We start from the raw sequence: 24,424 nt of genomic DNA, 5'->3' as shown, positions 1-24,424 counted from the left end.
ACAACAACCCAAATTACAGGTTCTGTGCAAACCAGAATTGCAGTTTAAACTGGGTTTGAAAGAAAAACAATTTTCCTTGGTTTGGATGTACAGCAAACAATGTTTTGCTGCTAAATCAGATATTGGGTGTGAAGGCACACAGCAGGACATGTTGACATGGCACCAATGATTTCACCTTACACTTGAACTAGAATGAGGTAGCTCACATGACACATTGGAAATTCAAATATCTAGAGTTGAGGTATCAAGAGTTTATTTCCTCTGCTGAGAGTAGAAATGTCCAGGAGAAGATCTGCCCATATTATTCAATGTATGCTTATTAGCAATTGAGACACATTTTGGAGTTGAATTCTCCTGCTCCTCTGACACATACACCCAATTGTCTCATTCACATGCACACGTGTAATTTCCTTGTTTTATTTTGTTTAAAATCTCTTTTGTTAAATACTTTAATTACAAGTTCTGTGCGGCGACAAGAGTAATAAACCCTGCAGGCACTAGCAACCCTCTCACTCAGCAATACATGGGTGCCTATTGTACTAAGGGTATGTCCCATGAACCAGCAGCCTTGAGTTGAGATACATGCCACGTGTGACGCATCAGTCCCAACGTACATTACCACATTATCAGATCAAACCACTGCAGACAAGAAGTTGATGAAGTCATCATCTGAGGATCAGATGGAACGCAGGGCAGCTGTAGAGGATTGTCTCCTCTCACTAATCCCCGGCAACCAGTCAATTTGAACTGACCCTGACAGGGACACTGATTCTGCCCTATCAGGTTAGAACAAAAAGGAAGAACATCTGGATTTGTCACAGCCATTTTCTTGTTCTCAAAGGGAATAGGTCAGAGGAAAATCTGTGAAAACAGTCTTTAACACTGCCTCTCGGCAATCACGGGGTGTAGGAAATGACAAGGGAGGCAGGAATCCCTAGAAGTGCCTTGCTCTTGCTAAGGTCGAGAAACCACAAGGTAGCTAGAGAAAAAGATCTCCTCTCCATCGCTGGAGGTGTAGAAGACCAGGCACTGCAACAGAGTCATTTTACAGGTTCCCAGGCCAATTTCACTTGCAAGGGAGAGAGAGCAAAAGCCTTCAAACGGAGCAGAGACCCAGCAGCAACCTTTTTCTCTCCCTAGCAGTCTGCATGGCTGATAGTGAATTAAAGCTGAAATTCTGTGCAAGACCAGCTTGGGAGTGAAAATCTAGCTAAACTGCGGACTAATCTACCTATTCCCATGAGATCTTAAGGAGTGAGGTGAGGCTAAATTGATCTGAAGTCAGGGGAAGGAATAGTAGTGTGCATCTGAACCAGTCATGAAAACTGCCTTAAGGAAGAAAATGATCTATCTTTGGAAGAGACAGGGAAAGTGGGAGGCACACGACCCTGAGGGTTCAGTTCAAAGCACCTCCTGCCGCTATGAGGAGGAGGATGCCAGAATGAAGCCCTGCTGATCCCTGGCAGCCCTCTTCTGTCTGCTGGTGCGGTCTCCTTCCTTGGCTGGCTGGGGTGGGAGGGGGAGGTAGGCTGCTGCCCATTTACAGGTCAAGCAACAGCACACGAGGGTCTTCCACCACGGCCTTGATCTTACGCAGGAAAGTCACTGCCTCTCTGCCATCAATCAAACGATGGTCATATGTCAGGGCCACGAACATCATTGGTCGCACCTCAACCTAAAGAAGAAAGATGTCCTTGATAAATTAATTGTTTAGTGGTTTTATTTCTGAAAATCATACAGAAAACAATGCATTATAATACAAACCGTGACATTCTATAAATCAATACAGATGGCTATTTACAGTTTTGTAACTCAGTTACATGTTCAGTTTGTACTTCAATACAGATAAATTACTTTCCCCTTAAATCCCCACACCCACCTCCCCTCTTTCCTCCCCCATTTGGTTAGCTTATTTTAATACAGCAATTTAATTGTTTGGATAGCATGGTTCAAAATTCTGTACCTATCATTTTCTTCCGTTTTGTCAATTAGACAATACCATTTCCTATTCCAATCTTGTTTGGAATTACTATTCAAATATTTATTTTTCCTTTGATTAATAAAGTTGTTAATTAAATATTCAGGGGTTGGGAAGTCTACCATGATTACAGATCCCACCTTCTTTTGTCTTTCCAACCTCGAACGATTGTGACGGGTATGGCTGATATCATAAATGTTAATATTTCTGTCCATTCGTTATTCCCCTCCTTTACCTCTATAGTGAGGGACAGAAATCGGGCTTTATTCCAATATAATTTTTGCCCTATTATTTCCTCTATTATTTCCCTAACTGCGTTATAATATTTTTTGATTTCAATGCAATCCCACCACATATGAGAAAATGTCCCAATCTCCGTACACTTATACCAGCATTTATTAGAAATGTTTCCCATCATGTGTGCCAATTGTAAGGGGGTTCTGTACCATTTTGTGATTATTTTTCTTTGTGTTTCCTTAATCTTTAGATGTTTATTTTTTGGATTTTGTCAACTCAGGACCTAACTAAATTCTCATCAAAGTTTGTATTTTGCTCCCAAGCATCTACTAAGATGCATTTTGTGTTATTGGATAAGATTGTTAATTCCTTATATATTTTCCCAATAATCCCTTTTTCTATTTTCCAGAGACTGATTCTATCTAGTGGGGCATCTATTGATTACCCCCCCCCCAATTTCCTTTTTTCTTTGGGATAGACCTAACCATGCTATCTAGTTCTTTATTCTGCATTTGTCCTTTATCTTATCCCATTTAAAAAATTTTTTCCAGTGGGTTCTAAGAGACCTCCTACCTTATTTACACCCTTTTCTTTCAGTCTTAATTAAGTTCCTAAAAGTTTTGTCTTTGTTTTCCAGGGTTTCTAACAGAAAAGGGATCCACTTCGTTTATTTCAAATTTATTTTGCCACTTCTTCTAAATGTACAATGTTGAGAGGAGGGGGCCAGCCATTATCTTTTTAAGCTCCTTTTTATCATTTTTTTCTCCCATAAACCTTGTTAAATTAATCATTATTTTGGACAGCAACCTTAGTTCAGGCCGGTAGGCTGTTAGGAATTGAAATCCAAAACACCTGGAGAGCCAAGGTTTGCCCATGCCTACTCTGGTTCCTCTCTTCAAGAGCCAGGCCAGTTCACTTAAAACAAAACTTCACACAGTCCAATGACACTAGCATAGCCAAGAAAGGACCCTATTTCCCACTAAAACCAAATGCATATATTCCTGAACTAAAACCCACTTCTTTCAAACCATTTGGGATTTTGCTGCACACAACTCCCTCTCACACATTTCCAGCATATGCATGCTGATCAGCACTCAGAATTGTTTCCCAAATAACCATACAGCAAAGTTCTCAATTAGTGAGCCTTTTCTACTGTACTTAGGAGGCGCTGAAGCTATTCATAGTTCTTCCACTTCACTTCATTAAAGGCCCTTGAAATGTTACTATGATCATATGGGAAATGCCATGAGCATTTCCAGTATGGACCGGAATTAGTCAACTGAGTTTGGTAATTTAGGAATCATCCCAATTGAGCAGCCATGCAAGCCTTGCAAAGCTGGTGAACCATGTATTTTAATGGCTGACTAAGTCAAGTGCATTTGAACCTTCCACACAGTACGTTTATTTATTTACTATATTTATACCCCGAAGAGGACTCAGAGCGGCTTACAAGTTATACATACATACAATGTATTATCTTATTAGCATAGCACAATATTAGTATTATATATTACTATATTGTACTATACCACTATATTGCAATATTATTAGTAATATTACATACAATTTATAATATACAATTATTATATTATTATACTGTTATATTTTATTATTATTACTATATTGTATTACAATATGATGATCAATATTATATGTACATACAATATATTATATTATTAGCATAGCACAATATTAATATTATATATTACTATATTGTATTATACCACTATACTGCAATATTATTAGTAATATTACAATTTATAATATACAATTATTATATTATTATTATTAGTTTTATATTTTATTACCTTATAATATTATAAATATTATTATTAATAATACTGATATTATTGTTACATACCTTGCCTCCAATAGCAACAGGCCTGTCAAAGATGCCGTGCATCCCCAGAATAGCAGACTGAGGGGGATTGATGATGGGCGTTCCAAAAAGTGATCCGAATACTCCACCGTTACTAATAGTGAATGTACCTCCATCCATGTCTTCAATGGCAAGCTCGTTCTTGCGGGCCTAAAATTAGAGCGAAACCCCATACATTTGCTCAGGTTGTAACATGTAAACTTTGTAAAGGAATCAAAAAAAGAGAAATCAAAATAAGGTAGGAGTATGCCTAACTGCTTATCTATTCCAAGTAAGAGGAACTCACTACTTCCTTTAAACTTTTCACACTATGATCATGTGAACAGTTCAAATACTTCTTCTCCCCACTAGAGCACTGCTACCTCTTGATCAACAATGACTGGCAGAAATATTGCACTTCTGGTAAAGAAACTAGAATTCAGCAGGAGTGAGCTCTTCTTTTCTTCTCACTCTAGATCCCTGAAGGGAAATACGTTCTGCCATGCTAGTGCTTTACTGGATATAGGCCACTATTTCAGCATACAAAATATAACATTCTAAGCGGAAGACACGGTGAGAAGCCTGTGCCACAAGTAGCCCTCTCTCCCATTTTCACCCCTTTGGGATGGCCTTCTACTCATCACCCATTACCTTTTCTCCCAGTTCATTGATTGCTCGTTCAATATCAGCAAAATTCATTGTGTCTACATTTCTGATGACAGGTACTACGAGACCCTATAGGGAACAAATATCATTGGATCAGGCAGAACATCCAAAATATCATATAACATTACAGGTAGATGGGATGGGAAGGGGGGGGAACCATCTTGAGACAAAATGATGTTTATTTAAAAAATCACTGGAAGATGGAACTAAAATACATTGCTAGTAATATTTTCCTGCAGTGCATGAACTAGATAATTAGAATAATCAATTGCTGAAACATAAAAGAATTATATAATTTTATAAAAAGAAGCCTACAGGTTTCCTGAATGTATCCTATCTCTTGAAGTCAAGAAGGAATGTAGAACAAAGCAAGATACATACCCTCGGAGTTGCAACTGCAACACTGATATCCACGTATTCCCTGTACACAATCTCTTTGGTTGTATCATCAATCACTAGGATGAAAAAGAAAAGTAGGCTGTTATAGAATGCAATATGGAGGCACAGCTCTAATCAGTGTGGCCCAAAGGACATAAGAACTGAGCCTTATCCACATCTCTTCCTTTCAGGTCATGGATTAATACTGGAGGCCTGACCTGCCCAGATGTTGTGATGGGCTTTTACCCCTCATCCTCAAACCAAAAATGACTGCAGTTTCTTCTGACCTGCATCATGAAAGTGTAAGAAGGCTCAGCTGTTATTTTAAACTTTTTGTCAGAGGGACTGGAAGGACAGGCGGAGTCTTGTTACATTTACAGAAAAGTTTAGACAAGGTAGAGGGGAGAAAAAAAAAGCCAAGCTAATATTTTTGGACACCTAAGGATATATGATGGTGACGGAATGGATTAAGATGTTCTTAGGCTACAGTTAAGCTTTCATGTCAGGGATAGGAAACTTAATCAAGTCCAGAGGGCAATTTTGGCCCCACTTTGAACCTGCCACAGGCCATAGCATAGCTTCCTAATGAAACTAAATCAGACAAAGTCTACTTCTGTTTCTATTCCCCTTCTTTAAAGAAAACAACAACAACTAAATTCAGACATCTGTGGACATGGAAGTAGTTCTGAAGCTAGATCATGCTTCCTAGTGTGTAATTCTTCATTTGTTTTAAACTGTATATATCTGGACTTCTGGGAAAATGGCCTACAATGAATATGATGCCCTAAGTATATGAATTAAAAAACTGGATATGGTAGAGATACACGAAACTTCAAGCCCATCATCATCATCATCATGATGTAACTGTTCTTTTGCCAGGAAAGGGATTTTCAGAATGTAATAATTGTTATTTGCACAAATGCATTTCACATAATCAGTATCATTGCAGATATTCTCAATTATTTCACCATCAGTTTAGAAGTGTGAAAATGGCTGCTAGTTTAGCTGTGATTAATTATACCTTTGCTCAAGCAAGTGTGCAAAATTGCCGTGCAAGTGGTTAAACAAACACTTAATGCAACTAAGCAATATTGTTTGTGGTAAAAACAGGGATACACTAAATCTGAAAATCTCAACTGCTAGAACAATGCTACAACTGGACAAAGGCCTGAGAAATTGTAGCTCCCATTCAGGCCTTTTCCTGTAAACTTTCAGGCAATCTTTATCTCACAAATATAGGCCCGCTGTCCTTACCTGCATTTACAACGGGTTGCTCTTGCAGAGCAAAGGCTGAAGCTTTCACAAAGGCAGACATAAACCCAAGTTTCATATTGTGCTTCTTTAGGAAACTGTCCCTGTGTCGGGCTCTCATTTCCTGGATGTTACTGGAAATGCCAGCAGAAGAAAACTTATTATCAGGGAGAGCTTAACAGTTAGCAAGGTCAGAAAAGTTCTTTATTTTCTCTGTATACAGAGGCACCAATTCTACAAGATATTCTGTCTGCTCTATATTTGCTTCGCAAATCACTTTACATCTCAAACATATGTTAATGCTATACTAGATACTTACACCATGAAATAAAGCAAAACCATTCAGCAACACTGTAGATTCAAAATTCAAGCTGACTGGACTGTTTTCCAGATTAAGAGATGCACTGAGAGATATTGAAATCTACAGTATTCCTTCTAAATGTCTTAAAACTGTATTACTGCTTGGAAAGGAATAAATATTGAAAAAGATCACTATGAAATATTTCTTAAAAGTTTTATGCCATCTTCAAACTAAAGTAACACTAGAGAGATAAAATGGTAGTATTTACCACCTATGGATACTTCATCAGCAGTCAATCCAGTTACAGCCATAGAACGCCCATCAAAACAAATTTCTGCATGCTAGTCCAAATCATCCACAATTACTCAATATCTTCTCCTGTATGAGTTCAACCGACTAGGCCTGAGCACATTCCAAATTCATACAGACTATCTCAAGAAGAGGCCTTAAGGTGGTCCCAGTTTAAAGTACTGACAGCAAATTTCTGTGTTCCAAGGGTTTTGAGAGATGCCACCAAGGCAGAGTACATTATACTGCAAAGAAAAAACCAATGGCCTGAAGCAGAAAGAGGAAGCTTTAGAATAAATTGCTTATTCTGCACACTGAATCCTGAAGGAGTTCTCCTATGCTTTTATTTAATAAAATAAAAAAAAGGAAACTGACCAGGATTTTTTTTTTGGCCTCACATTAAAAAACAAATAGAAAATAAATAGAGTTTGGCACTACATCTTTTAGAGGATATCCACCACTATGGATATTTGAAAACATCTTTAATTGGAAGACAGAAAATAGCAATGTCATCCTTCCCTTAAGACAGTGGTTCCCAACCTTTTTTTTTTTTAACCAGGAACCACTTTGACCCACTCTCTAACATCAGTACCAAAAGGGTTACGAATCAGTGTTTGGTCAACTTTCAATTCGGTTTGGTTATTTGGGGTGCTGATTCAGGAAACAGCATTGGATAAACTACATCAGCTCTAGTTTCTGATACAGAACATATGCCATCCAGTAATCACCATCTGTTCGCCCACAGAAAAACATCCTTGGCACTATAAGAGGGTTTTGCGAGACCAGTTGCTCTCACTCCAATGGTGCAGTAACGGTGAGGCCGCGTACCATATTTTAGTTTTTGTGGCCCACTGGTGGTCCATGGACCACAAGTTAGGAACCACTGCCTTAAGAGAACCAAAACCTGCTGCACAAACTGCCCAGAGGAACTTTTGTCTTGACCATTCTAAACACTGACGTTGTAACATTCATCTTCTACCTCTCAGACAATATGGCTTTACAAAGGCAGTTTTTAGAAAGTAAAAGTGCCCCTTTGGGTTTAGACTGTGTGTTTTCCTTTGCCTAATCTTGTTTGCAGCTAGGATTACTGTCCAAAGACATTATTGCCTCCCAAGACACACCGCCTGCTAGACTGAAGGAGTGGTTTGAGAGGAAGAAACCATCATGAGCCGGCTTCCCAACAGACACCAATTCCCAAAGGGAAGGCAAAAGGCCCTGCCCGGGTCCTTGCAAGTTGACTGCACGGCATTCAGGATGAGGACAATCAATTCAAAACAGATTACTGACTGCAACAACAGCCCGGGGCCAGAGTAAAGCGACACCTCCATTAGCCTCTAAAAAGAGATAAGCTGCAGCATTTCCTTTCCAATCATGATTGTTTTGCCAACCTTATTATTTCAAGCACAAAATATTTACATGTTTTGTCTTAAGAAGCCAGATAGGATTTCATGGGGCAATTTGATTTGGGCACCATTACCCTTAATGTGCTGAAATATAAGCTTTTCCCTCCAGAAATCCATTAGTGCTCAGGCCACTCAAGCATTTGTTGCTGGTCTCCCACAAGTAAGATACGATAACTGACTGAAGGCCCCTGAAATTCTTTATGGCAAGTGGCATTACTGAATTCTTGTTTGGAGAGTTTCACCCTTAAAGATTCACAAGCTAAACAGAACTAGGAACATAGGTTGGGAATGATGCGAGTGAAATGTGTTGGAAGTCAAATTTTATACCTCTGTAAATTGGGAGAGTCTTGCTTCTGAAGACACAACCCAGCCTTTCTCAGTACTGTGCAAAATACACTCCAAATAGGCTGATCACAACCAGATTCCACATAACTAATAAAACTCTGAGGAACTGAGCAAACAAGCTTAAAGATGACACCAGCAAATCAACATTCCCACAGAATTCAATAGGGAAAGTTGTGGGTTTACTGAAGGTTTACGTTTTACCTCATATCAATTTCATTGAATGTAGTCAGCATGGCACATGTATTTTGAGCTTCTTTCAGGCGCTGAGCTATGCGCTGACGCATCCGATTCATCTTCACCTGAAGGAGAAATAAAAGCGATAACATTCCCATTACCTCCCATTCAGAATTATGTAATAATAATGATATAAATCATAATATCTTTATTTATATCCCGCTTTTCTCCCTCATGGGACCCAAAGTGGCTTAAAACAGCTTAAAATCATACAAACATCAGACCGAATACATCAATAATAAATATCAATAATACGTACGTAATAGTACATCACACAGTTTTTCTTCCTTCTCTCTCTTCCTGATGAATATGCCAGAAGAGATTGCTACACCAATTATATAATGAAACTGACTCTTTTTGAGAAATAAACTCAGAACTCAGCTATAGTAACCACTGGAGAAATATTAATAATATGTGAAGATGACATTTCAGTCCCAACTAACACATACTAGCCAGAAAGACTCAAAAGCAATCACTCCCAGAAGCAGAAGGACAACCAGGTTATTAAGACAAATAAGGATTACAGTTCTGATAATCATTCTGATCAAAACAGTAAGTAGAAAAGACACTGTTGTTGAATCAAGAATGCTTCTGAATTAAGCTACTGCCTACTGTGTCTTCTGCATAACAGAACTATTCTTTGTTCAATCTCATCCGATTTCACCAATTCAGCACTTCATTCCCCACCAAATTGAGAAACCTGAGAAATTTACCCTTTGTTCCAACCTGGCACCTTTGCTGACCCCAGATTCCACAGCAGGAGCAGCTGCTGGAGCTGCAGTTGGCTTGACTGCAGACACTGAAAAGAAGTGAAAGAATAATGTCAAGAGATTGAGAGAATAAGGTGGCATAACATCAAGGACAGTCAGGACGGAAAGACAACACTCATTTGGGAGAAGGTGCTTGAAGGACAGACAATAGCAAAACAGGAATTACCATATATACTAGAGTATAAGATGAGTTTTTCAGCCCTTATTTTAGGCTGAAAAAGCCCCCCTCAGCTTATACTCAAGTGAGTTATTTATTATTTTACTCTTATTATTATATTTACATTATTTTACTCTATTATTAATGTTATTATTACATTGATTATTTTCTTATCTCGGCACAGTTCATAGAGCAGTTGTTCTTTGGCAGCTGGCATGCCTTCAATGTTGATTGAGATTATTGTCATGGTTGGTCCTGAAAAGGTCCGTTGGTTGTTTTGTTCGCTTGCTTGCAAGCTGCAAGTCGCTTCTGGGGCAAGAGAATCAGCCGTCTATGAAGATGTTGCCCAGGGGACGCCCAGATATCTTGCAATCCTGAGAGGAGGCTCAACAAGCGAGAGTCCAAAAGTGGCAGGCTCAAACCCAGAACCTCAACCAATGGCTGATACCAAATGAGAGACTCCCCCCTGGGCACACAAAAGACTAGGCGACTTGGAAGGTGCTGAACAGACTGCCTCTGGCACCACGAGATGCAGAGCCAACCTCAAGAAATGGGGCTACAAAGTGGAATCCATGACACGCGAGTGTGGAGAAGAGCAAACCACTGACCACCTGCTGCAATGCACCCTGACCACATGCACAATGAAGGACTTTCTTGCAGCAACACCAGAAGCACTCCAAGTGGCCAGATACTGGTCAAAGGACATTTAATCAACTACCAAACTTGCAAATTTTTTGTTTTGTGTTTTGTTTGTTTTGTTTTGTTAGAAATGTAATACAATTGACTGGTTGCCCTGACATGACAAATAAATAAATTGATTATTTTACTCTATTTTTGTTATTACATTTATCATTTTACTATTATGATTACATTGATTATTTTACCTTATTATTATTGTTACATTTAATATTTTACTTTATTATTGCTCTTGCTACATTTATTATTTTACTCTATTTATTACTGTTATTATTACATTGATTATTTTACTCTATTATTATTACATTTATTATCTTACTCTATTTGTTATTGTTATTATTACATTTATTATTTTACCTTATTATTAAGGTCAGCTTATACTCGAGTATATATGTGGACACTTAATTAGTGTCCACAGAGAATTATGTAATCTTCAGTCCTGACTGATCCTCTGCTCTACAGATGGGAGTGGATTTGTTCAACAGGACTAGAAACTGTTGGCCTCACCTGGTTTAGAATCAACAGGGAGTGCTGACACAGGGGGCACTGGAGGCATTGCAGTGGGAATTGGTGCTGCAGGGGCAACTGGTGCTGCAGGTGCCGCAGCAGGCTCTGGTGCTGGGGCTGCTGCTGGTTTGGCCTTGGCAGGTGCAGCTAGGAAAAGAGAAAGATGAAAGACACATGCAGATTTATTTCCCCACACAAATCACTTAACACCCTTCCAGCATCTTGCAGAAAAGCATTTTTTGGGCCCCAGATGATGCAAAAGTGCTTTGTTCCACTGCCATTAATGCCTAGTTTCATTAGAGAATCTCATGAATAAAATATATCCTTAAATACTCTAGCTGTCCAAATGCTCTATGGGTGAAATTTGTCTACCAATTAGTTGTTGGGGTCAATTTGAAATCCCAATATTGACCTTAAAAGTTGCAATACAGTTTGGGACCAGATTATCACCCAACTTAGCTAAATCCATAAGGTAAAGGTTTCCCCTTGACATTAAGTCCAGTTGTGTCTGACTCTGGGGGGTGGTGCTCATCTCCATTTCTAAGCCAAAGAGTTGGCACTGTCCACAGATGCCTCCAAAGTCATGTGGCCAGTATGACTGCGTGGAGTACCATTACCTTCCTGCCAGAGTGGTACCTATTCATCTACTCACATTTCCATGTTTTCTAAATGCTAGGTTGGCAGAAGCTGGGGCTATTAGTGGGAGCTCACCCTGCTCCCCGGATTTGAACCACCGACCTTTCGGTCAGCAAGTTCAGCAGTTCAACTTGCTGCACCACCAGGTAAATCCATGTCACTTTCCAAACCTTGAAAAGACACCTGAGACTATACTATTAGGCCTGCAATTAACCAACTTTCTTAATGGATGACTCCACAAATGTAGCACTAATTTCTATTTGCCAAAATTCCTCCCTTCAATTTTCCAAAGACCTTTCTGTTTTGGAAGGTCTTTGGAACTGCTTCTGAGTTGCCTGGTGCCACATTTCATTCTTTCTCAAATAAACTGGTGTTTTCCTCTACCTTTCAACAAGCAACAAGCTTATATAATCCATACAATTTTACAAGACTTCCATATGCCAGTTTGCTGATGCAATAAGGTAGGTCAGATGTGTACTGAATTACATAAACTGTGCATCAATGCAGAACTTTAAGCTGCAAAATCTATTTTCCTAATTTAAAATGACTGGTATCTTCAACAGATAAATGGAAAAGAGATGATCAATTAGTTACATGGTCTTGACTTACCTCCACCTTTCCTGAGTTTAAACAAAGGTGTACCTCCTTCGACTTTCCCTCCATCGGGGACAAGAAGTGCTTCAATTACACCAGCTGCTGGAGCTGGAACCTGCACAGATGTCTGCAAATGAAAGAAGAATGAGTTGTCTTCTAATAGTGGGAAGAAAATGGTGATATCATTTGAGAAGGAAATAATTATACATTTCTGGAACTGGCCTCTAACAGAAATTATGTTAAAAAGCAGAGCATACTATATATTTTCTCTTTTGTATATATCAGAAACCAAATTACTACACTTTATTGCATGGAGAAAATTGAGACTACTTTCTTTAAAATAATTATTTTATTGCTTTATAGTCAATTAAAAAGCCAATGGTATACATGTCGATTCATCAACCTTGTTTTCTTCACTGTGCATACTACTGTTTCACTCTCACTCTGGCTACCTCACTACCTCTGAGGATGCTTGCCATAGATGCAGGCGAAACGTCAGGAGAGAATGCCTCTAGAACGTGGCCATATAGCCCGAAAAAACCTACAACAACCCAAAACTGAGAAAACTTTTTCATACCCAAGAGATTAAAAAATTAAACAACTAGGCATAATTTCCAAGTGGTTGCCTCTTATCTATGTTTTGTGACTTTCCATCCAATTTTCCAGCTCTGTTTGCAAATACAAGTACATATGTGAGTATTTTTATTGTGTTTAATGGCAATGATGTTAAATTAAAAAAAAACCCAAAATATTTACCTTGTCTGTTTCAATCTCACACACCACTTCATCTTCTGCTACTGTGTCTCCCACAGCTAAACAAAAGAAACAATGAAACAAAGGGTGATACTCTATTAATATTTTCTTTAAAGGTAAAAGTTTTCCCCTGGCATTAAGTCTAGTTGTGTCCGACTCTGCGGGGTGGTGTTCCACTTCTAAGCCAAAGAGCTGGCATTGTCCGTAGACACCTCCAAGGTTATGTGGCCAGCATGACTGCATGGACTGCCATTACCTTCCAGCAGAAGCTGTACCTATTGATCTACTCACACTTGCATGCTTTCGAACTGCTGGGTTAGTAGGAGCTGGGCTAACACCAGGAGCTTACTCCACTCCCCAGATTAAAACCGCCAACCTTTCGGTCAGCATCTCAGTGGTTTAATCTGCTGCACCAACATATTAATGTTTCACGGTACATTTCAGTTCTTTACACCTACTGTATTTAATTCTAAGATTGTAAGATGCACATTAATTTCAGTACCATAAACAGAAAAAATATTTATAGGTTTAAAAAAAAATCCACATTTGAAGACACACCCCATTTTTAGAGATGCTTATATAGAGAAAAAAGTGTATGTCAGAATTGAAATAAATCTGAGATGTACTTATTAAAGCATTTACCAACTTACAAGATTTGACCAATCTTTACCCATGAGTATTCAGAGCCCCTTTATCCAATTCAACTTTCAGTCCATTCCCACAGCAGATCAAGAGAAGACTATATGTGTAAAGATCCAAGGAGAGGAGCAGCCACTCACCTTTCTCCCACCTGACATCTCCCTCTGTGACTGATTCTGCAAACGCCGGTGTGTTCACTGTAACAACTTCCTCCCCTGTAAAAGACGCATGAGCAGGGACACATAATAAAACACATCATATTTTCCATATAAAACGCTTGGACATCTACAGAAAAGAGCTATTTTCATGTCAAGGAAGTGATCACAGCAAATATTGCCTTAAATAACTGGTCAAATGTTGCCTTGTAGCTCCTAATGGTCAGAATTCACTTCTGTAACATCTGCATGGTTCCACCTGTCTTCCAGCCTCAGCTTCAAACCCGTCTCTTCTTCAGATGTTTAACTTCTTCTTCCATAATATTAGAGCTTAGGGCTCAACCTATGAAACTAATCAGCAGGGACTTCAGAACAGATGAAGAAAGGTATTTTCTGTAATTATGTCTTCTAATTTGTCTGACTGAAAATAAACACTGTCTGTGTTAATTAGAGTTTGTCCTGCCAAATGGAAGGTTTCAAAGCTCTTCCTAGTTTGGGGTGGGATGCAAACTAATGACTGGTTATATAGGCTGTTCCTGAGTTACAAACATCTGACTTGCAAACAACTCATAGTTAAGAACAGTGGTGAGACAACAGGAAGTGAGAAAAATCTATCCTCAAGAAGGTAAATTGACCCCTGAAAGAGTTATCACAGGGAAATGTGTCTTCACTGAAGCTTTATTACCAATCTTTGTTTCCACAACAAGCCACATTTTTCAAAATTCAATCATCATAGGGACAGAAAAAACTCCTGAACAGGGGCACAGGCAGCAAAACAAATACCACAAGGGTTTTAACCGTTCACTATGCTATCCAAAGCTCATACATATATATATATAGAGTATCTGTTCCGATTTAAATACAAATTTAGCTTAAGAACAAACTTACAGAACCTATATTGTTCATAACTTGGGGACTGTCTGTAGTTCCACTCCTACTTATTCAAATCACAATAAGCTATGGTTTAGATCTGCCGAAACATAAATTGTAAGTTCCTTAGGACAAGAAACATTCCTTTTCATCTTGTTTTCACCTGGAGAATGCCATTTACCTTACTGACTAAGATAAAAATGCTTGATCTGTGGCACAGGAAAATATTAGAAAGTGATTTAACATGTCAGAACCCAATCTACAGTGGAACACCACAATTAGCGGTGTGATAAGAAGGCCAAATCCATTTTCCTATCATTTTGCATATGTGTATAAGAGCTAAAAATAAAAGTGATAATGTTAATGTGATCTAAGGAGCAAGATTACATGTACTTCAACAAGTAGAAAATCCACATATATCAGTCACAGTCATCCGAGTTACTTACGGCATGCTGCAGTGCTTCTGAAATAACGGACAGTGAAGACACGGGAGCTATTTACCCTGAAAGGGATGGAAGAAGACAAAGATCAATTGATATCCCAGAGGGAGCAACTTGCAGACCACTCCAGGGATTAGTCATCTTGGAGGAAAAAATCTACCGGAAGCTTCCAGGAATTATAGTTTTTCAGGGTTGAATAATGTTTTTCCCAACTTAAAAAACAAACCTGGCAGTGGATATTGTGTCAGTTTCATCTGAAATGTTTGATTTTTCAGATTTTAAATTTATCCCTATATACAGTAGTTTCTACCTGCTTTTCCTGGGCTTGCCATAGAATCAAACTAGTAGCAGAGCACCCTTGTAGGAGAACTTACGTGAGTTTTATGTTCCTGTCTTTGATGCTTCTACTACACTTGGTAATTTGTACCTTGTACTATGTTTTCTAGCCACTCATATGTATTCCCTGTAGGTCCACTTCGTTGTTGATATTTATATATTGATCCACTTGAAGAACACTCTACATTGAAAAATTGGCTATTCTATGATTTCTGTACCTTCACAAACTACCACCTGAGGAAGACTCTACACAGTCGAAACCGGTAGTGTTAAAAAAACCTTTGGATTTAATAAGGACTTACAAACTGATTCATAGGATTGGAATTACAACCTGTAATTTATATCGTCCTCCATGTGGAACATGAAGTTTACAAGATATTGGACTCACCAACCTTGATTATAAGAGATGCCTTCTATGAGTATGCTTGTTTATAATACATTGATCATTTTCCTTTGGATTCTGCTTCAGGAATCATTTGTCTTTCCCATGTAAGGAAGATTTTGTGTTAAGACACTTGTATTTTGAACCACTGAGTAGTATACTTTGAATTTTGACAAGCTTTGTTTGTACACTGAATGCTCTATGACTATAGTATATATATGAAAAACATTCTTATGGTTTATATTATTGGATTACTTCATCACTTATAGAGGCCTCTTGCCCTTAATTTTTCAGATTTGCCAGGACTAAATAAGATCTGTAGTGGGGCTCAGGGCTGACAATTGCCGACCAGATCTTTTCAAAATTGCCCACCTCCCATTTGGGCATTGCAGATATTACACTTGACCAGGTTGGCTAGAATGCCCATAAGCAACTATGCTGTTTTTAATATTATGTTTTCTATGATATTGTCACCTGAACAATTGAAAGCAATTGCTTTTATTTCAGCCACCTGCCAGGTATACATACGTAAAAAGAAATCACCTGGAACAAAATGCTCTCTCACCCCCCCCCCCCCCCCCCCAAATACTCTTTTGCTGCTGGGGTACTTTTGTGCACAGCCAATGTATTGGGACAAACAAAAATCCCACACATAATGATTTAGGAAAGAAGTCCTCAGTTTGTCAGAAGATTAGCTACATTTAGAAGGAATTGTAATTGTTACTGGGATCAGAAAATACACAGAATGTATATTAAAAATTACATCTGACTCTAATTTATTTATTTATGACACTTCTATCACCCCAAAGGGGACTCAAGAGTGGCTTATAATACAATACCTCATAATTCATTCTATGTTTTTAAAATATCCTGATACACGTGATTTAATATGAGTTCATAACAATATCTAGAATATTCTAATTCCAGGTGTTCAACCATTTAGAGTCAGCAGATCTGTGGGATGAGCCTGGATAGGTGCCTAAGTAGCTAGGAGTAATACAGCCGTCCAGGTGTTGCTGGACTGTAATTTTCATGATCCATCACAACTGGCTAGGCTGGCTAACTTTAATCCAACAACACATGGTAGTCCCAATATTATTCAGTTTTATTTTAGGGATGTTATTTGTAATAGAGCAAACACAAAGTCAAACCCACATTTATCTCCATTGGAAATATGAACATTTCTACATTTAAGAACAGCACTCGAATATATAAGCAGAGTGCCACAGAAAACCTCGGTCATTGAGTATACTTTCATTATATAGTCAGATGCAAAAAGCAAAGACAATACAAGTATGATGGTCATAGCACTGCAGTATCATTCCAGAGAATGGAATGTGCACAAGATATGGTTTAATAGAGTCATATATGTCCCTGCAGTGAAGAATCTTTCCAGCAGACTGCAGGTTTCAATAAAAACAGTAGCCATTTGCAGAGCCTCTTCTCTGAGAATATAATATAATTAGAAATTGATGCTGTGCTAGCTATTCCAAACTGTAATTTGCTGTGGTAGCTTACATTTGCTGTCTCTGTAAGCTGTATACTTACAAATGCTTCCTACTGTTGGCATAAGCCAGCCCCTGGCATCGAGAGACACCTTTAAAGCAGAAATTGCTTTAATTAGAAATGTGTTTATTTCACTACAATAACATATAGAACAAGACAAAATGTTTACGTGTTTATAAAAGGCCTGAAAAAACATTTTCTGACAATCACTGAGTTTAAGCAGCAATTATCCTGTATGCTTTCTGCTTTCCCTAACATTATCTCTAAATGTTTTTGTGAAGAGTAAAACCAATACACATGATAAAAAGTAAATATCAAAAAGGTAGACAACATAGATATCAAGAAATTAAGAATACACCAATGCATGACTGATCCTAAACATTCCTGCATTTTGAAGATCTCCTGCCCATCAGCACATTTCCCATAAAATTATTGCTCCTATAAAAGTACTTTGTTCGTCTACATTTGGGAGAAATAGCAAATTCTTCATATTTTGTGACCCTCCCCTAGTCTGATAAATTACCAGAAGAACTTACAATACAATATTTATAAAAAATTGGAAATATGTACCAAGAAGAAATTCTATTAGAAGTGACATGCAGAAACTACCAGTTAGGGTGAACAGTGTAATTACATGTATGCCCGTTCTGAAGTTAAATTTCACCAAATTCAGTGGAGAATATACCCAGGTAAATGAACTCAGGATTGTAGCAAGTTATTAAACTCCCTGTAGATCTTAGGAGGCATAAGACTAGCCATCTGTTGGGGGTGCTTTGATTGTGCTTTTCCTACATTGCAGGAGGTTGGACTATATGGCCCATGTGGTCTCTTCCAACTATTATTCTATGATTTACAGTGGAGGAACTAGGCAAATGTTATCTGTACATTGGGCTGTCTTTGAAGAATGCAATAACCATGCTGAAATCCTGAGTTTTCAGCAAAGTATAACCCCAACCAGAGCAGGATGATTAGATCCCTGTTCTATGATCTGCTTTTTTGCCTGATTAAGACCGCCTCTGTCTTGTCTGCATTAAGCTCCCAATTGTTCAGCCTCATCTAACTCACGAAAATATCTGATTAGAAGTATTACACTTTCATTAGATGCCAGCAGGAAAGGAGATTTAAAAACCAGCAATTATGCTTTTGCTGCATTATACTTTCCATGCATCACAATCTCTTTCAACTACCGGCATCCTTCCATGCTGACGTTAAACTTTTGTTGACTTGATTGTTTACGGATTACTGTATTTGCTACTGCCCTGTGCCAATTTTAACAGGGACTATGATAACAGTGCTGATGGGAGGAAATCAAATTGGCAGGTTGGCTGGGCCTGGCTGAGCGCACTTTCCCACACTCACTCAGGGGGGATGGGGGGAAGGAGGGTGGGTCATCCCCTTGCTCACTCATTCAGGTGGGAGAGATGAGAGGGATGGGAATGGGGGAAGTGGCAGGAGGGAGGGCACAGGTGTTCCCTTGCTTGCTCACAGGATGGAAGACAAGATAGGTTCTTGTGGGTTTTTTCGGGCTATAGGGCCATGTTCTAGAGGCATTTCTCCTGACGTTTCGCCTGCATCTATGGCAAGCATCCTCAGAGGTAGTGAGGATGCCTCACTACCTCTGAGGATGCTTGCCATAGATGCAGGCGAAACGTCAGGAGAAATGCCTCTAGAACATGGCCCTATAGCCCGAAAAAACCCACAAGAACCTAGTGATTCCAGCCAATACGACATTCGACAATACGAAGACAAGATAGTTTGTAGGTTCCAGGGTAAATAGAGGGAGCAGGATGAGAGAAGGGGGGAGGTGAGGGCAGCAAGAGGAGTGCAAACCTAGCAGGAAGAGGCTATCATGGCTGTTCATGGCCACTAAAAGCTTCTGGGGAGGCCCTGCTCTTGGTCTCACCCCAATCGCAGGAACAGCTGGTGGGGATGAGGGACAGGGTATTCTCAGTGGTGGCCCCTCAGCTACAGAACTCCCTCCACAGAGACATTAGCTCAGCTTCCTCCCTCCTGGTTTTCAGAAAGAACGTTAAAACTTGGCTGTGGAATCAAGCGTTTGGGGAATAGTACAATCACAGTGCAATGTGCAACCATGGAGTTAATACAAATGAACCGGCTTGGACTACAATTGTTGAATTAGTGCAATGCTTTTAACAGTTTGTTTAAATGTATTTATATGATTTATTTTATGATTTTAATGCTTAATGTGTTGTGTATTTGTACTCTATGTTGCAATGTGGCACTGAAATATTGCCAAACTGGAAGTCGCACTGAGTTCCCATCAGGGTTGAGACAGAGCGGGGTAAATATGCAGTAAATAAATTAATAATAAATTTTAAAAATAGTGGTCTTGGCAAATCTGGCTTCAAAAGTACTGTGAGTCTGGCCCTGAGCAAGGCCTGCCTACCACTGTTTAAGCTTCCTAATAAGCCCAGACTTGCTGAAGCGGTCATTGTAAGAGAAGCTGCTGAAGCCACTTTCAGTTGCTCTTGCCTTCAGCCCACAACTGTCATCCCATCTGCCTACATAGAGGGTTGGAGCAAAAATCCCCTTCACTGTCCTCATCCTCCTCTTCCTTCTCCTTGAGAAGCCTGATATTGAAAAACATTTTGCAGCAGTAGAGTTTGTGAGATATTCATCATTTTCTCACTTTCGCGGGGAACCTGTGCACCTAAGCTCTACCAAATTCAAGTGTCATCTGTATTATACTCTGCAAACATACATGATGGGTGAATGGGCTTATTAGGCTATAAAATATAACTGTTAGATGTCTCTAAGCAATTTGCTTCACAGTGTAATTTTTGTTGAAAGTTGGCTTTCACAAAAAATGAGAATGGAATTTTGTTGTATTTTTAAAACATGTTTTGTTTATGTTTATCTTTTTATATTTATTATGAGACATACAAGCTGTTAACTCAAGATAAGACTCACCAGAGAGTGAATGTTTCCCCTGTGGACAGTTTCCCTGCTAAAGAAAAATATGATACAATCACCATTGTAAAGACCACTCAAGAGTTATTCAAGGCACATTTATCTCATGAGATTCTACATTTTGTAGGAGACAAAAAATTCTGGGCAAACTCATATTTCATATTTTGCGCTAGACAAACAAATATAGTACTCAGCAAGTCACAGTGGACCCTATTCAATAAGAGCATGTGATTACATTATTCTGTTAGAGAGAAAAATGCTAAGTTTGCAAAAGTATTTTTATAAGAAAAATATGTTCTGAAAAATATAGAACATATTTGTACAATGAAGTGAGTAAAAGTGGTTCGGATTTATGATCAGCCTTGAATAATTTTGAAAAATTGATTACCATATTTTGCTATAAGAATATACATTGATTTAAAAATTTGTTGCACCCGATAACATAATGACCTGGCAGGAGGGCTTACTATGATCAAGGACACTTTAAACTAATGACTGTACTTCTACTGTTTTCTATGTACACAATACTCTATATACAATGTGTACAATCAAGAATACTTTTCAAAACTGCAGGTCAGACTGCTAGCTTGAGATATTACAAGCCCAAACATTTCTAATTTATGCAGAGCATATAGTGGTTAAAATAATGCATAGCATAATAGAAATAATTCATGAATGTTTCTTTGTGCTCCAGAATATACACACCAGAATTCCTTGATAGAACTGAAGGTACATGATATATGGTTCTGCAGTTAAGTTTCATTAGTTTCTAACAAACAAAAATGAGATCCACTGGGGTGTTTTCCACAAAGAAAGACAGACAGACAGACAGACAAGCAAGTATGACATGGTCAAGAAAATGTTCTCACTTGTAAAGATATAAATTCTGCCGCCATGGAGTAACATACTCAAGTATTAAGAAAAACAACTCCTGGAAACCATACCGTAAGTTCATTTTATGATGCTCAAGTTCTTAGACATCCTCAGAACTATACTCCCCAGAAAAGCACCAAATGAATTATTATTTAAGATCACATTATCTCCAATACCACCAGTATTGAAAAATAAATAAAATAATAATTCCTCTTCATGCTACAGATCTCCACTGAATGCATTTGACTATACACAGCAATATTTGTATCATACATTATTCTGTATACACAGTCCAAGACTATACACACCCTTACTTGCTTTCATTCCTCTTATTTTTGTGTTGGAAAGTTATGGATTCAAAAGAAAATAAGTTTTATGGTTCTTAACAAAGCAATGCCCAAATGCTATTATTACAGTGGAACAGTAAGTCTCAACTTTGAACAAAGGTCAAAGATCGGGTTGTGAGAAAATTCTTCTATGCTCATCTACTTCCTTTCAATTGTTCCTTCTATCTGTGGAATACATTCTGATCCACCCCTTCCTCATCCAATCCACATCATTAAATTCATCTTGCACTTGCTTTTCATTTTTATATAAAGAACCTCAGACTATCAATGTTACTGTTGTTTCTTCTAATCCCCAAAACAGAACATTTGGCTTTGCAAATGCCTTCATACTTGTTATTCAACATATTATAAACATAACTGTTCCTCCCCCAATCTCCACCCTTCTTTGTTCAAGTTCTTTCAACAACTTTTTAGTTAACTTTTGAAAGCCAAAATACTTTATGCCTGAATTATTCAGTCATTACTCATGATGCTGAGAGCGGTCTGATCACATCGCACGAAGTATGTAATATTTCACTGCCCACAGTGGAAAAATCACAGCAAATTCTTCCATTCCTCCAATACCAATTATAAGTTAGAAAAGAAGGGGAGGAAAATCTTAATGGTACCAGTGTTGAGAGCCAGTGTAGTGTTGTGTTTTGGAAGTTGGACTAAGACACTAAGAGACCAGAGTTCTAATCTATTCAGCCATGGAAACATACCTTATCCAAGCCACACTCTCTCAGCCTCAGAGAAAGGGAAAGACATATGTTTGATGGTTTTATAGTTTGATTGGGTATGTTTATTGTTATATTATGATCGAATAAGATCATATGGAGAGGCCCTGCTCTCGGTCCCACCACTCTCACAAGCGCAACTGGTGGGGACAAGAGACAGAGCCTTCTCAATGGTGACCCCTTGTCTGTGGATCTCTCTCCCCAATGAAATCAGAACAGCCCCCTCCACCCTGTCTTTCAGGGGGGGAAAACTTAAGACATGGTTATGGGGCCAAACATTTGAGCAGTAACTATAGCAATGCAATACTTGAGATCTTTTAAAGTGACGGACTAATTGAATGATTCTAGACTACGAATTTGAACTTGCAAGATTTTAATTGCTGTTTTAACAATGTCTGCTTTATTGCTGTTTTTAACTGTAATTGTTATTTTTTGGAATCTGTTTGTTGGGTCCCCTTCAGTGTGAAAAGAGCGGGGTACAAGTATGAGAAATAAATAGTTATGTCTATGATGCGGCCTTGAAGTTTGTAAGCCGCCTTGAGTCCACTGTGGGGAAAGAAAGGAGTATAAATGAAGTAATTAAATAAATTACTTCACTGTAGAATTAATACAGTTCACTACCACTATAACTGTAATTGCTCAATGCTATGGAATCATGGGAGGTCTTTAGCCTTCTGTGCTAAAGGATGCTGGAGCCTCTCCAAACGAAAAGATTACTTTGCACAGATCCATAATTATCAAATAGGAAGAATGAACGCAGAATGGCTAGACGATGCTGCTGGATAATGATTTTAATAGGACTATGTTGGTGATATGTTTTTAATGGTTTTATATGTTTTTTATAATAGTAGGTTGAATATTTTGAACTGTACTTTTATGAATGTATGGCATCAAATTCTGCCAATTCTGTGAGTAGCCGTAAGGCTGAGAAAGGTGGGCTACAAATGCCATAAATAAATAAATACTCCAGACTAATGCTGTGGTTCCTTGTGTAGAATACAATGCTGAGAGCTCCCGATTCCAGACCTGACTGGGCCACGAAACTCTTTGAGTGACCTTGAGCTTGCCACTCAGAGCCCATCTCCACGGCCACACAATCCAGTTTCTGAATCCAGATGATCTGCTTTGAACTGGACGATATGGCAGTGTAGATCCAGCCTCGCTTCCTCAACCTGATTGACCTTCATAGTGTAGCTGTGAGGACAAAAATGGAGACGAGAAGGGCCGCAGTGGAACATAAATTGAGTAATAAACAAAGGAGTGAACATAATAAGGGCAGCATACAACACTGGAAGGACATCATTGCCACCTTGCAGCAAGAATCACGAATGGGCAGGCATGGGGAAACCTCGGCCCTCCAAGTGTTTTGGAATTCAACTCTTACAATTCCTAACAGCCTATGCCTGTGAATGAGGATGGTATGCCACATGCTTTCCATGGGGCAGAAACTCAGAAACCGCCTGAGCTGGCTTGCCCCCGCCTTGCCCTTGGCGCCTCCCTGCCTGCCTGCCTCCCTCTCTGCAGGTCGGGCCTTGCCGCCTCGCTTCCCTTCCCTTCTCCCCCGGGAAGTACCTGCCGGGTGGCGCAGAGCGAGCGGCCCAGCAGCCGGTTGAAGCAACGAGCCCGAGCCAGAGAGAGGAACAACATCGCGGCGGCAGCAGCTGCTTGAGGCCCAGGGCGTGCACCGGAACCAGGCCCGGCAGAGGCCGGATGCGGCCTGGGAGCGACCAACTGAGTCCGAGGGGAGGGGGAGGGCGGAGCGGGCCGTACCACTTCCGGCCAGCAGGGGGACAATCAAGGGACGAGCCAAGCGCGGGAGGGGTGGTGGGCTTGGCGATTGGGGAGACAGAGATCTATATTATGTAGAGGCGCGCTTTGCATCGAACTTCCGGGTGTATATTTATTTATTTTATCGTGTCAGGAGCAGACCAAACAGTTGCATTGCATTTTTTAACAAACAAACAAAACACAAAGTTTGCAAGCTTGGTAGTTGATTAAATGTCCTTTGACCAGTATCTGGCCACTTGGAGTGCCTCTGGTGTTGCCGCAAGAAGGTCCTCCATTGTGCATGTGGCTGGGCTCAGGTTGCATTGCAGCAGGTGGTCTTGTGGTTTGCTCCTCTCCGCACTCGCATGTCGTGGATTCCACTTTGTAGTCCCATTTCTCAAGGTTGGCTC

At 39.3% G+C, this 24,424-nt stretch overlaps 1 protein-coding gene across 2 annotated transcripts; it reads right to left on the bottom strand.

The window, feature by feature from the left end:
- Positions 1-231: 231 nt before the first annotated feature.
- DLST (dihydrolipoamide S-succinyltransferase) lies at positions 232-23,978 on the bottom strand. 2 transcript variants are annotated; one of them, XM_060758489.2, is made up of 15 exons: positions 23,820-23,978; positions 20,312-20,348; positions 17,423-17,471; positions 15,163-15,218; positions 13,832-13,906; positions 13,056-13,111; positions 12,315-12,426; positions 11,070-11,216; positions 9,653-9,738; positions 8,907-9,004; positions 6,372-6,502; positions 5,121-5,194; positions 4,725-4,808; positions 4,077-4,244; positions 232-1,675 (listed from the first exon to the last, which is right to left on the bottom strand). In XM_060758489.2, the coding sequence occupies exons 1-15, from the start codon at positions 23,892-23,894 to the stop codon at positions 1,541-1,543; spliced, it is 1,383 nt and encodes a 460-aa protein (XP_060614472.2). In that variant the 5' UTR covers positions 23,895-23,978; the 3' UTR covers positions 232-1,540. The 2 variants fall into 2 exon arrangements, with proteins under 2 accessions (XP_060614472.2, XP_060614480.2); XM_060758497.2 differs by having other exon boundaries at positions 20,312-20,345.
- Positions 23,979-24,424: the final 446 nt, after the last annotated feature.

This window comes from Anolis sagrei, chromosome 1, assembly GCF_037176765.1.
Source record: "Anolis sagrei isolate rAnoSag1 chromosome 1, rAnoSag1.mat, whole genome shotgun sequence".
NCBI classification, from domain to species: Eukaryota; Metazoa; Chordata; class Lepidosauria; order Squamata; family Dactyloidae; genus Anolis; species Anolis sagrei.
The sequence above is the reverse complement of the archived record's forward strand: the minus strand, read 5'-3'. Positions and strand labels throughout refer to the sequence as shown.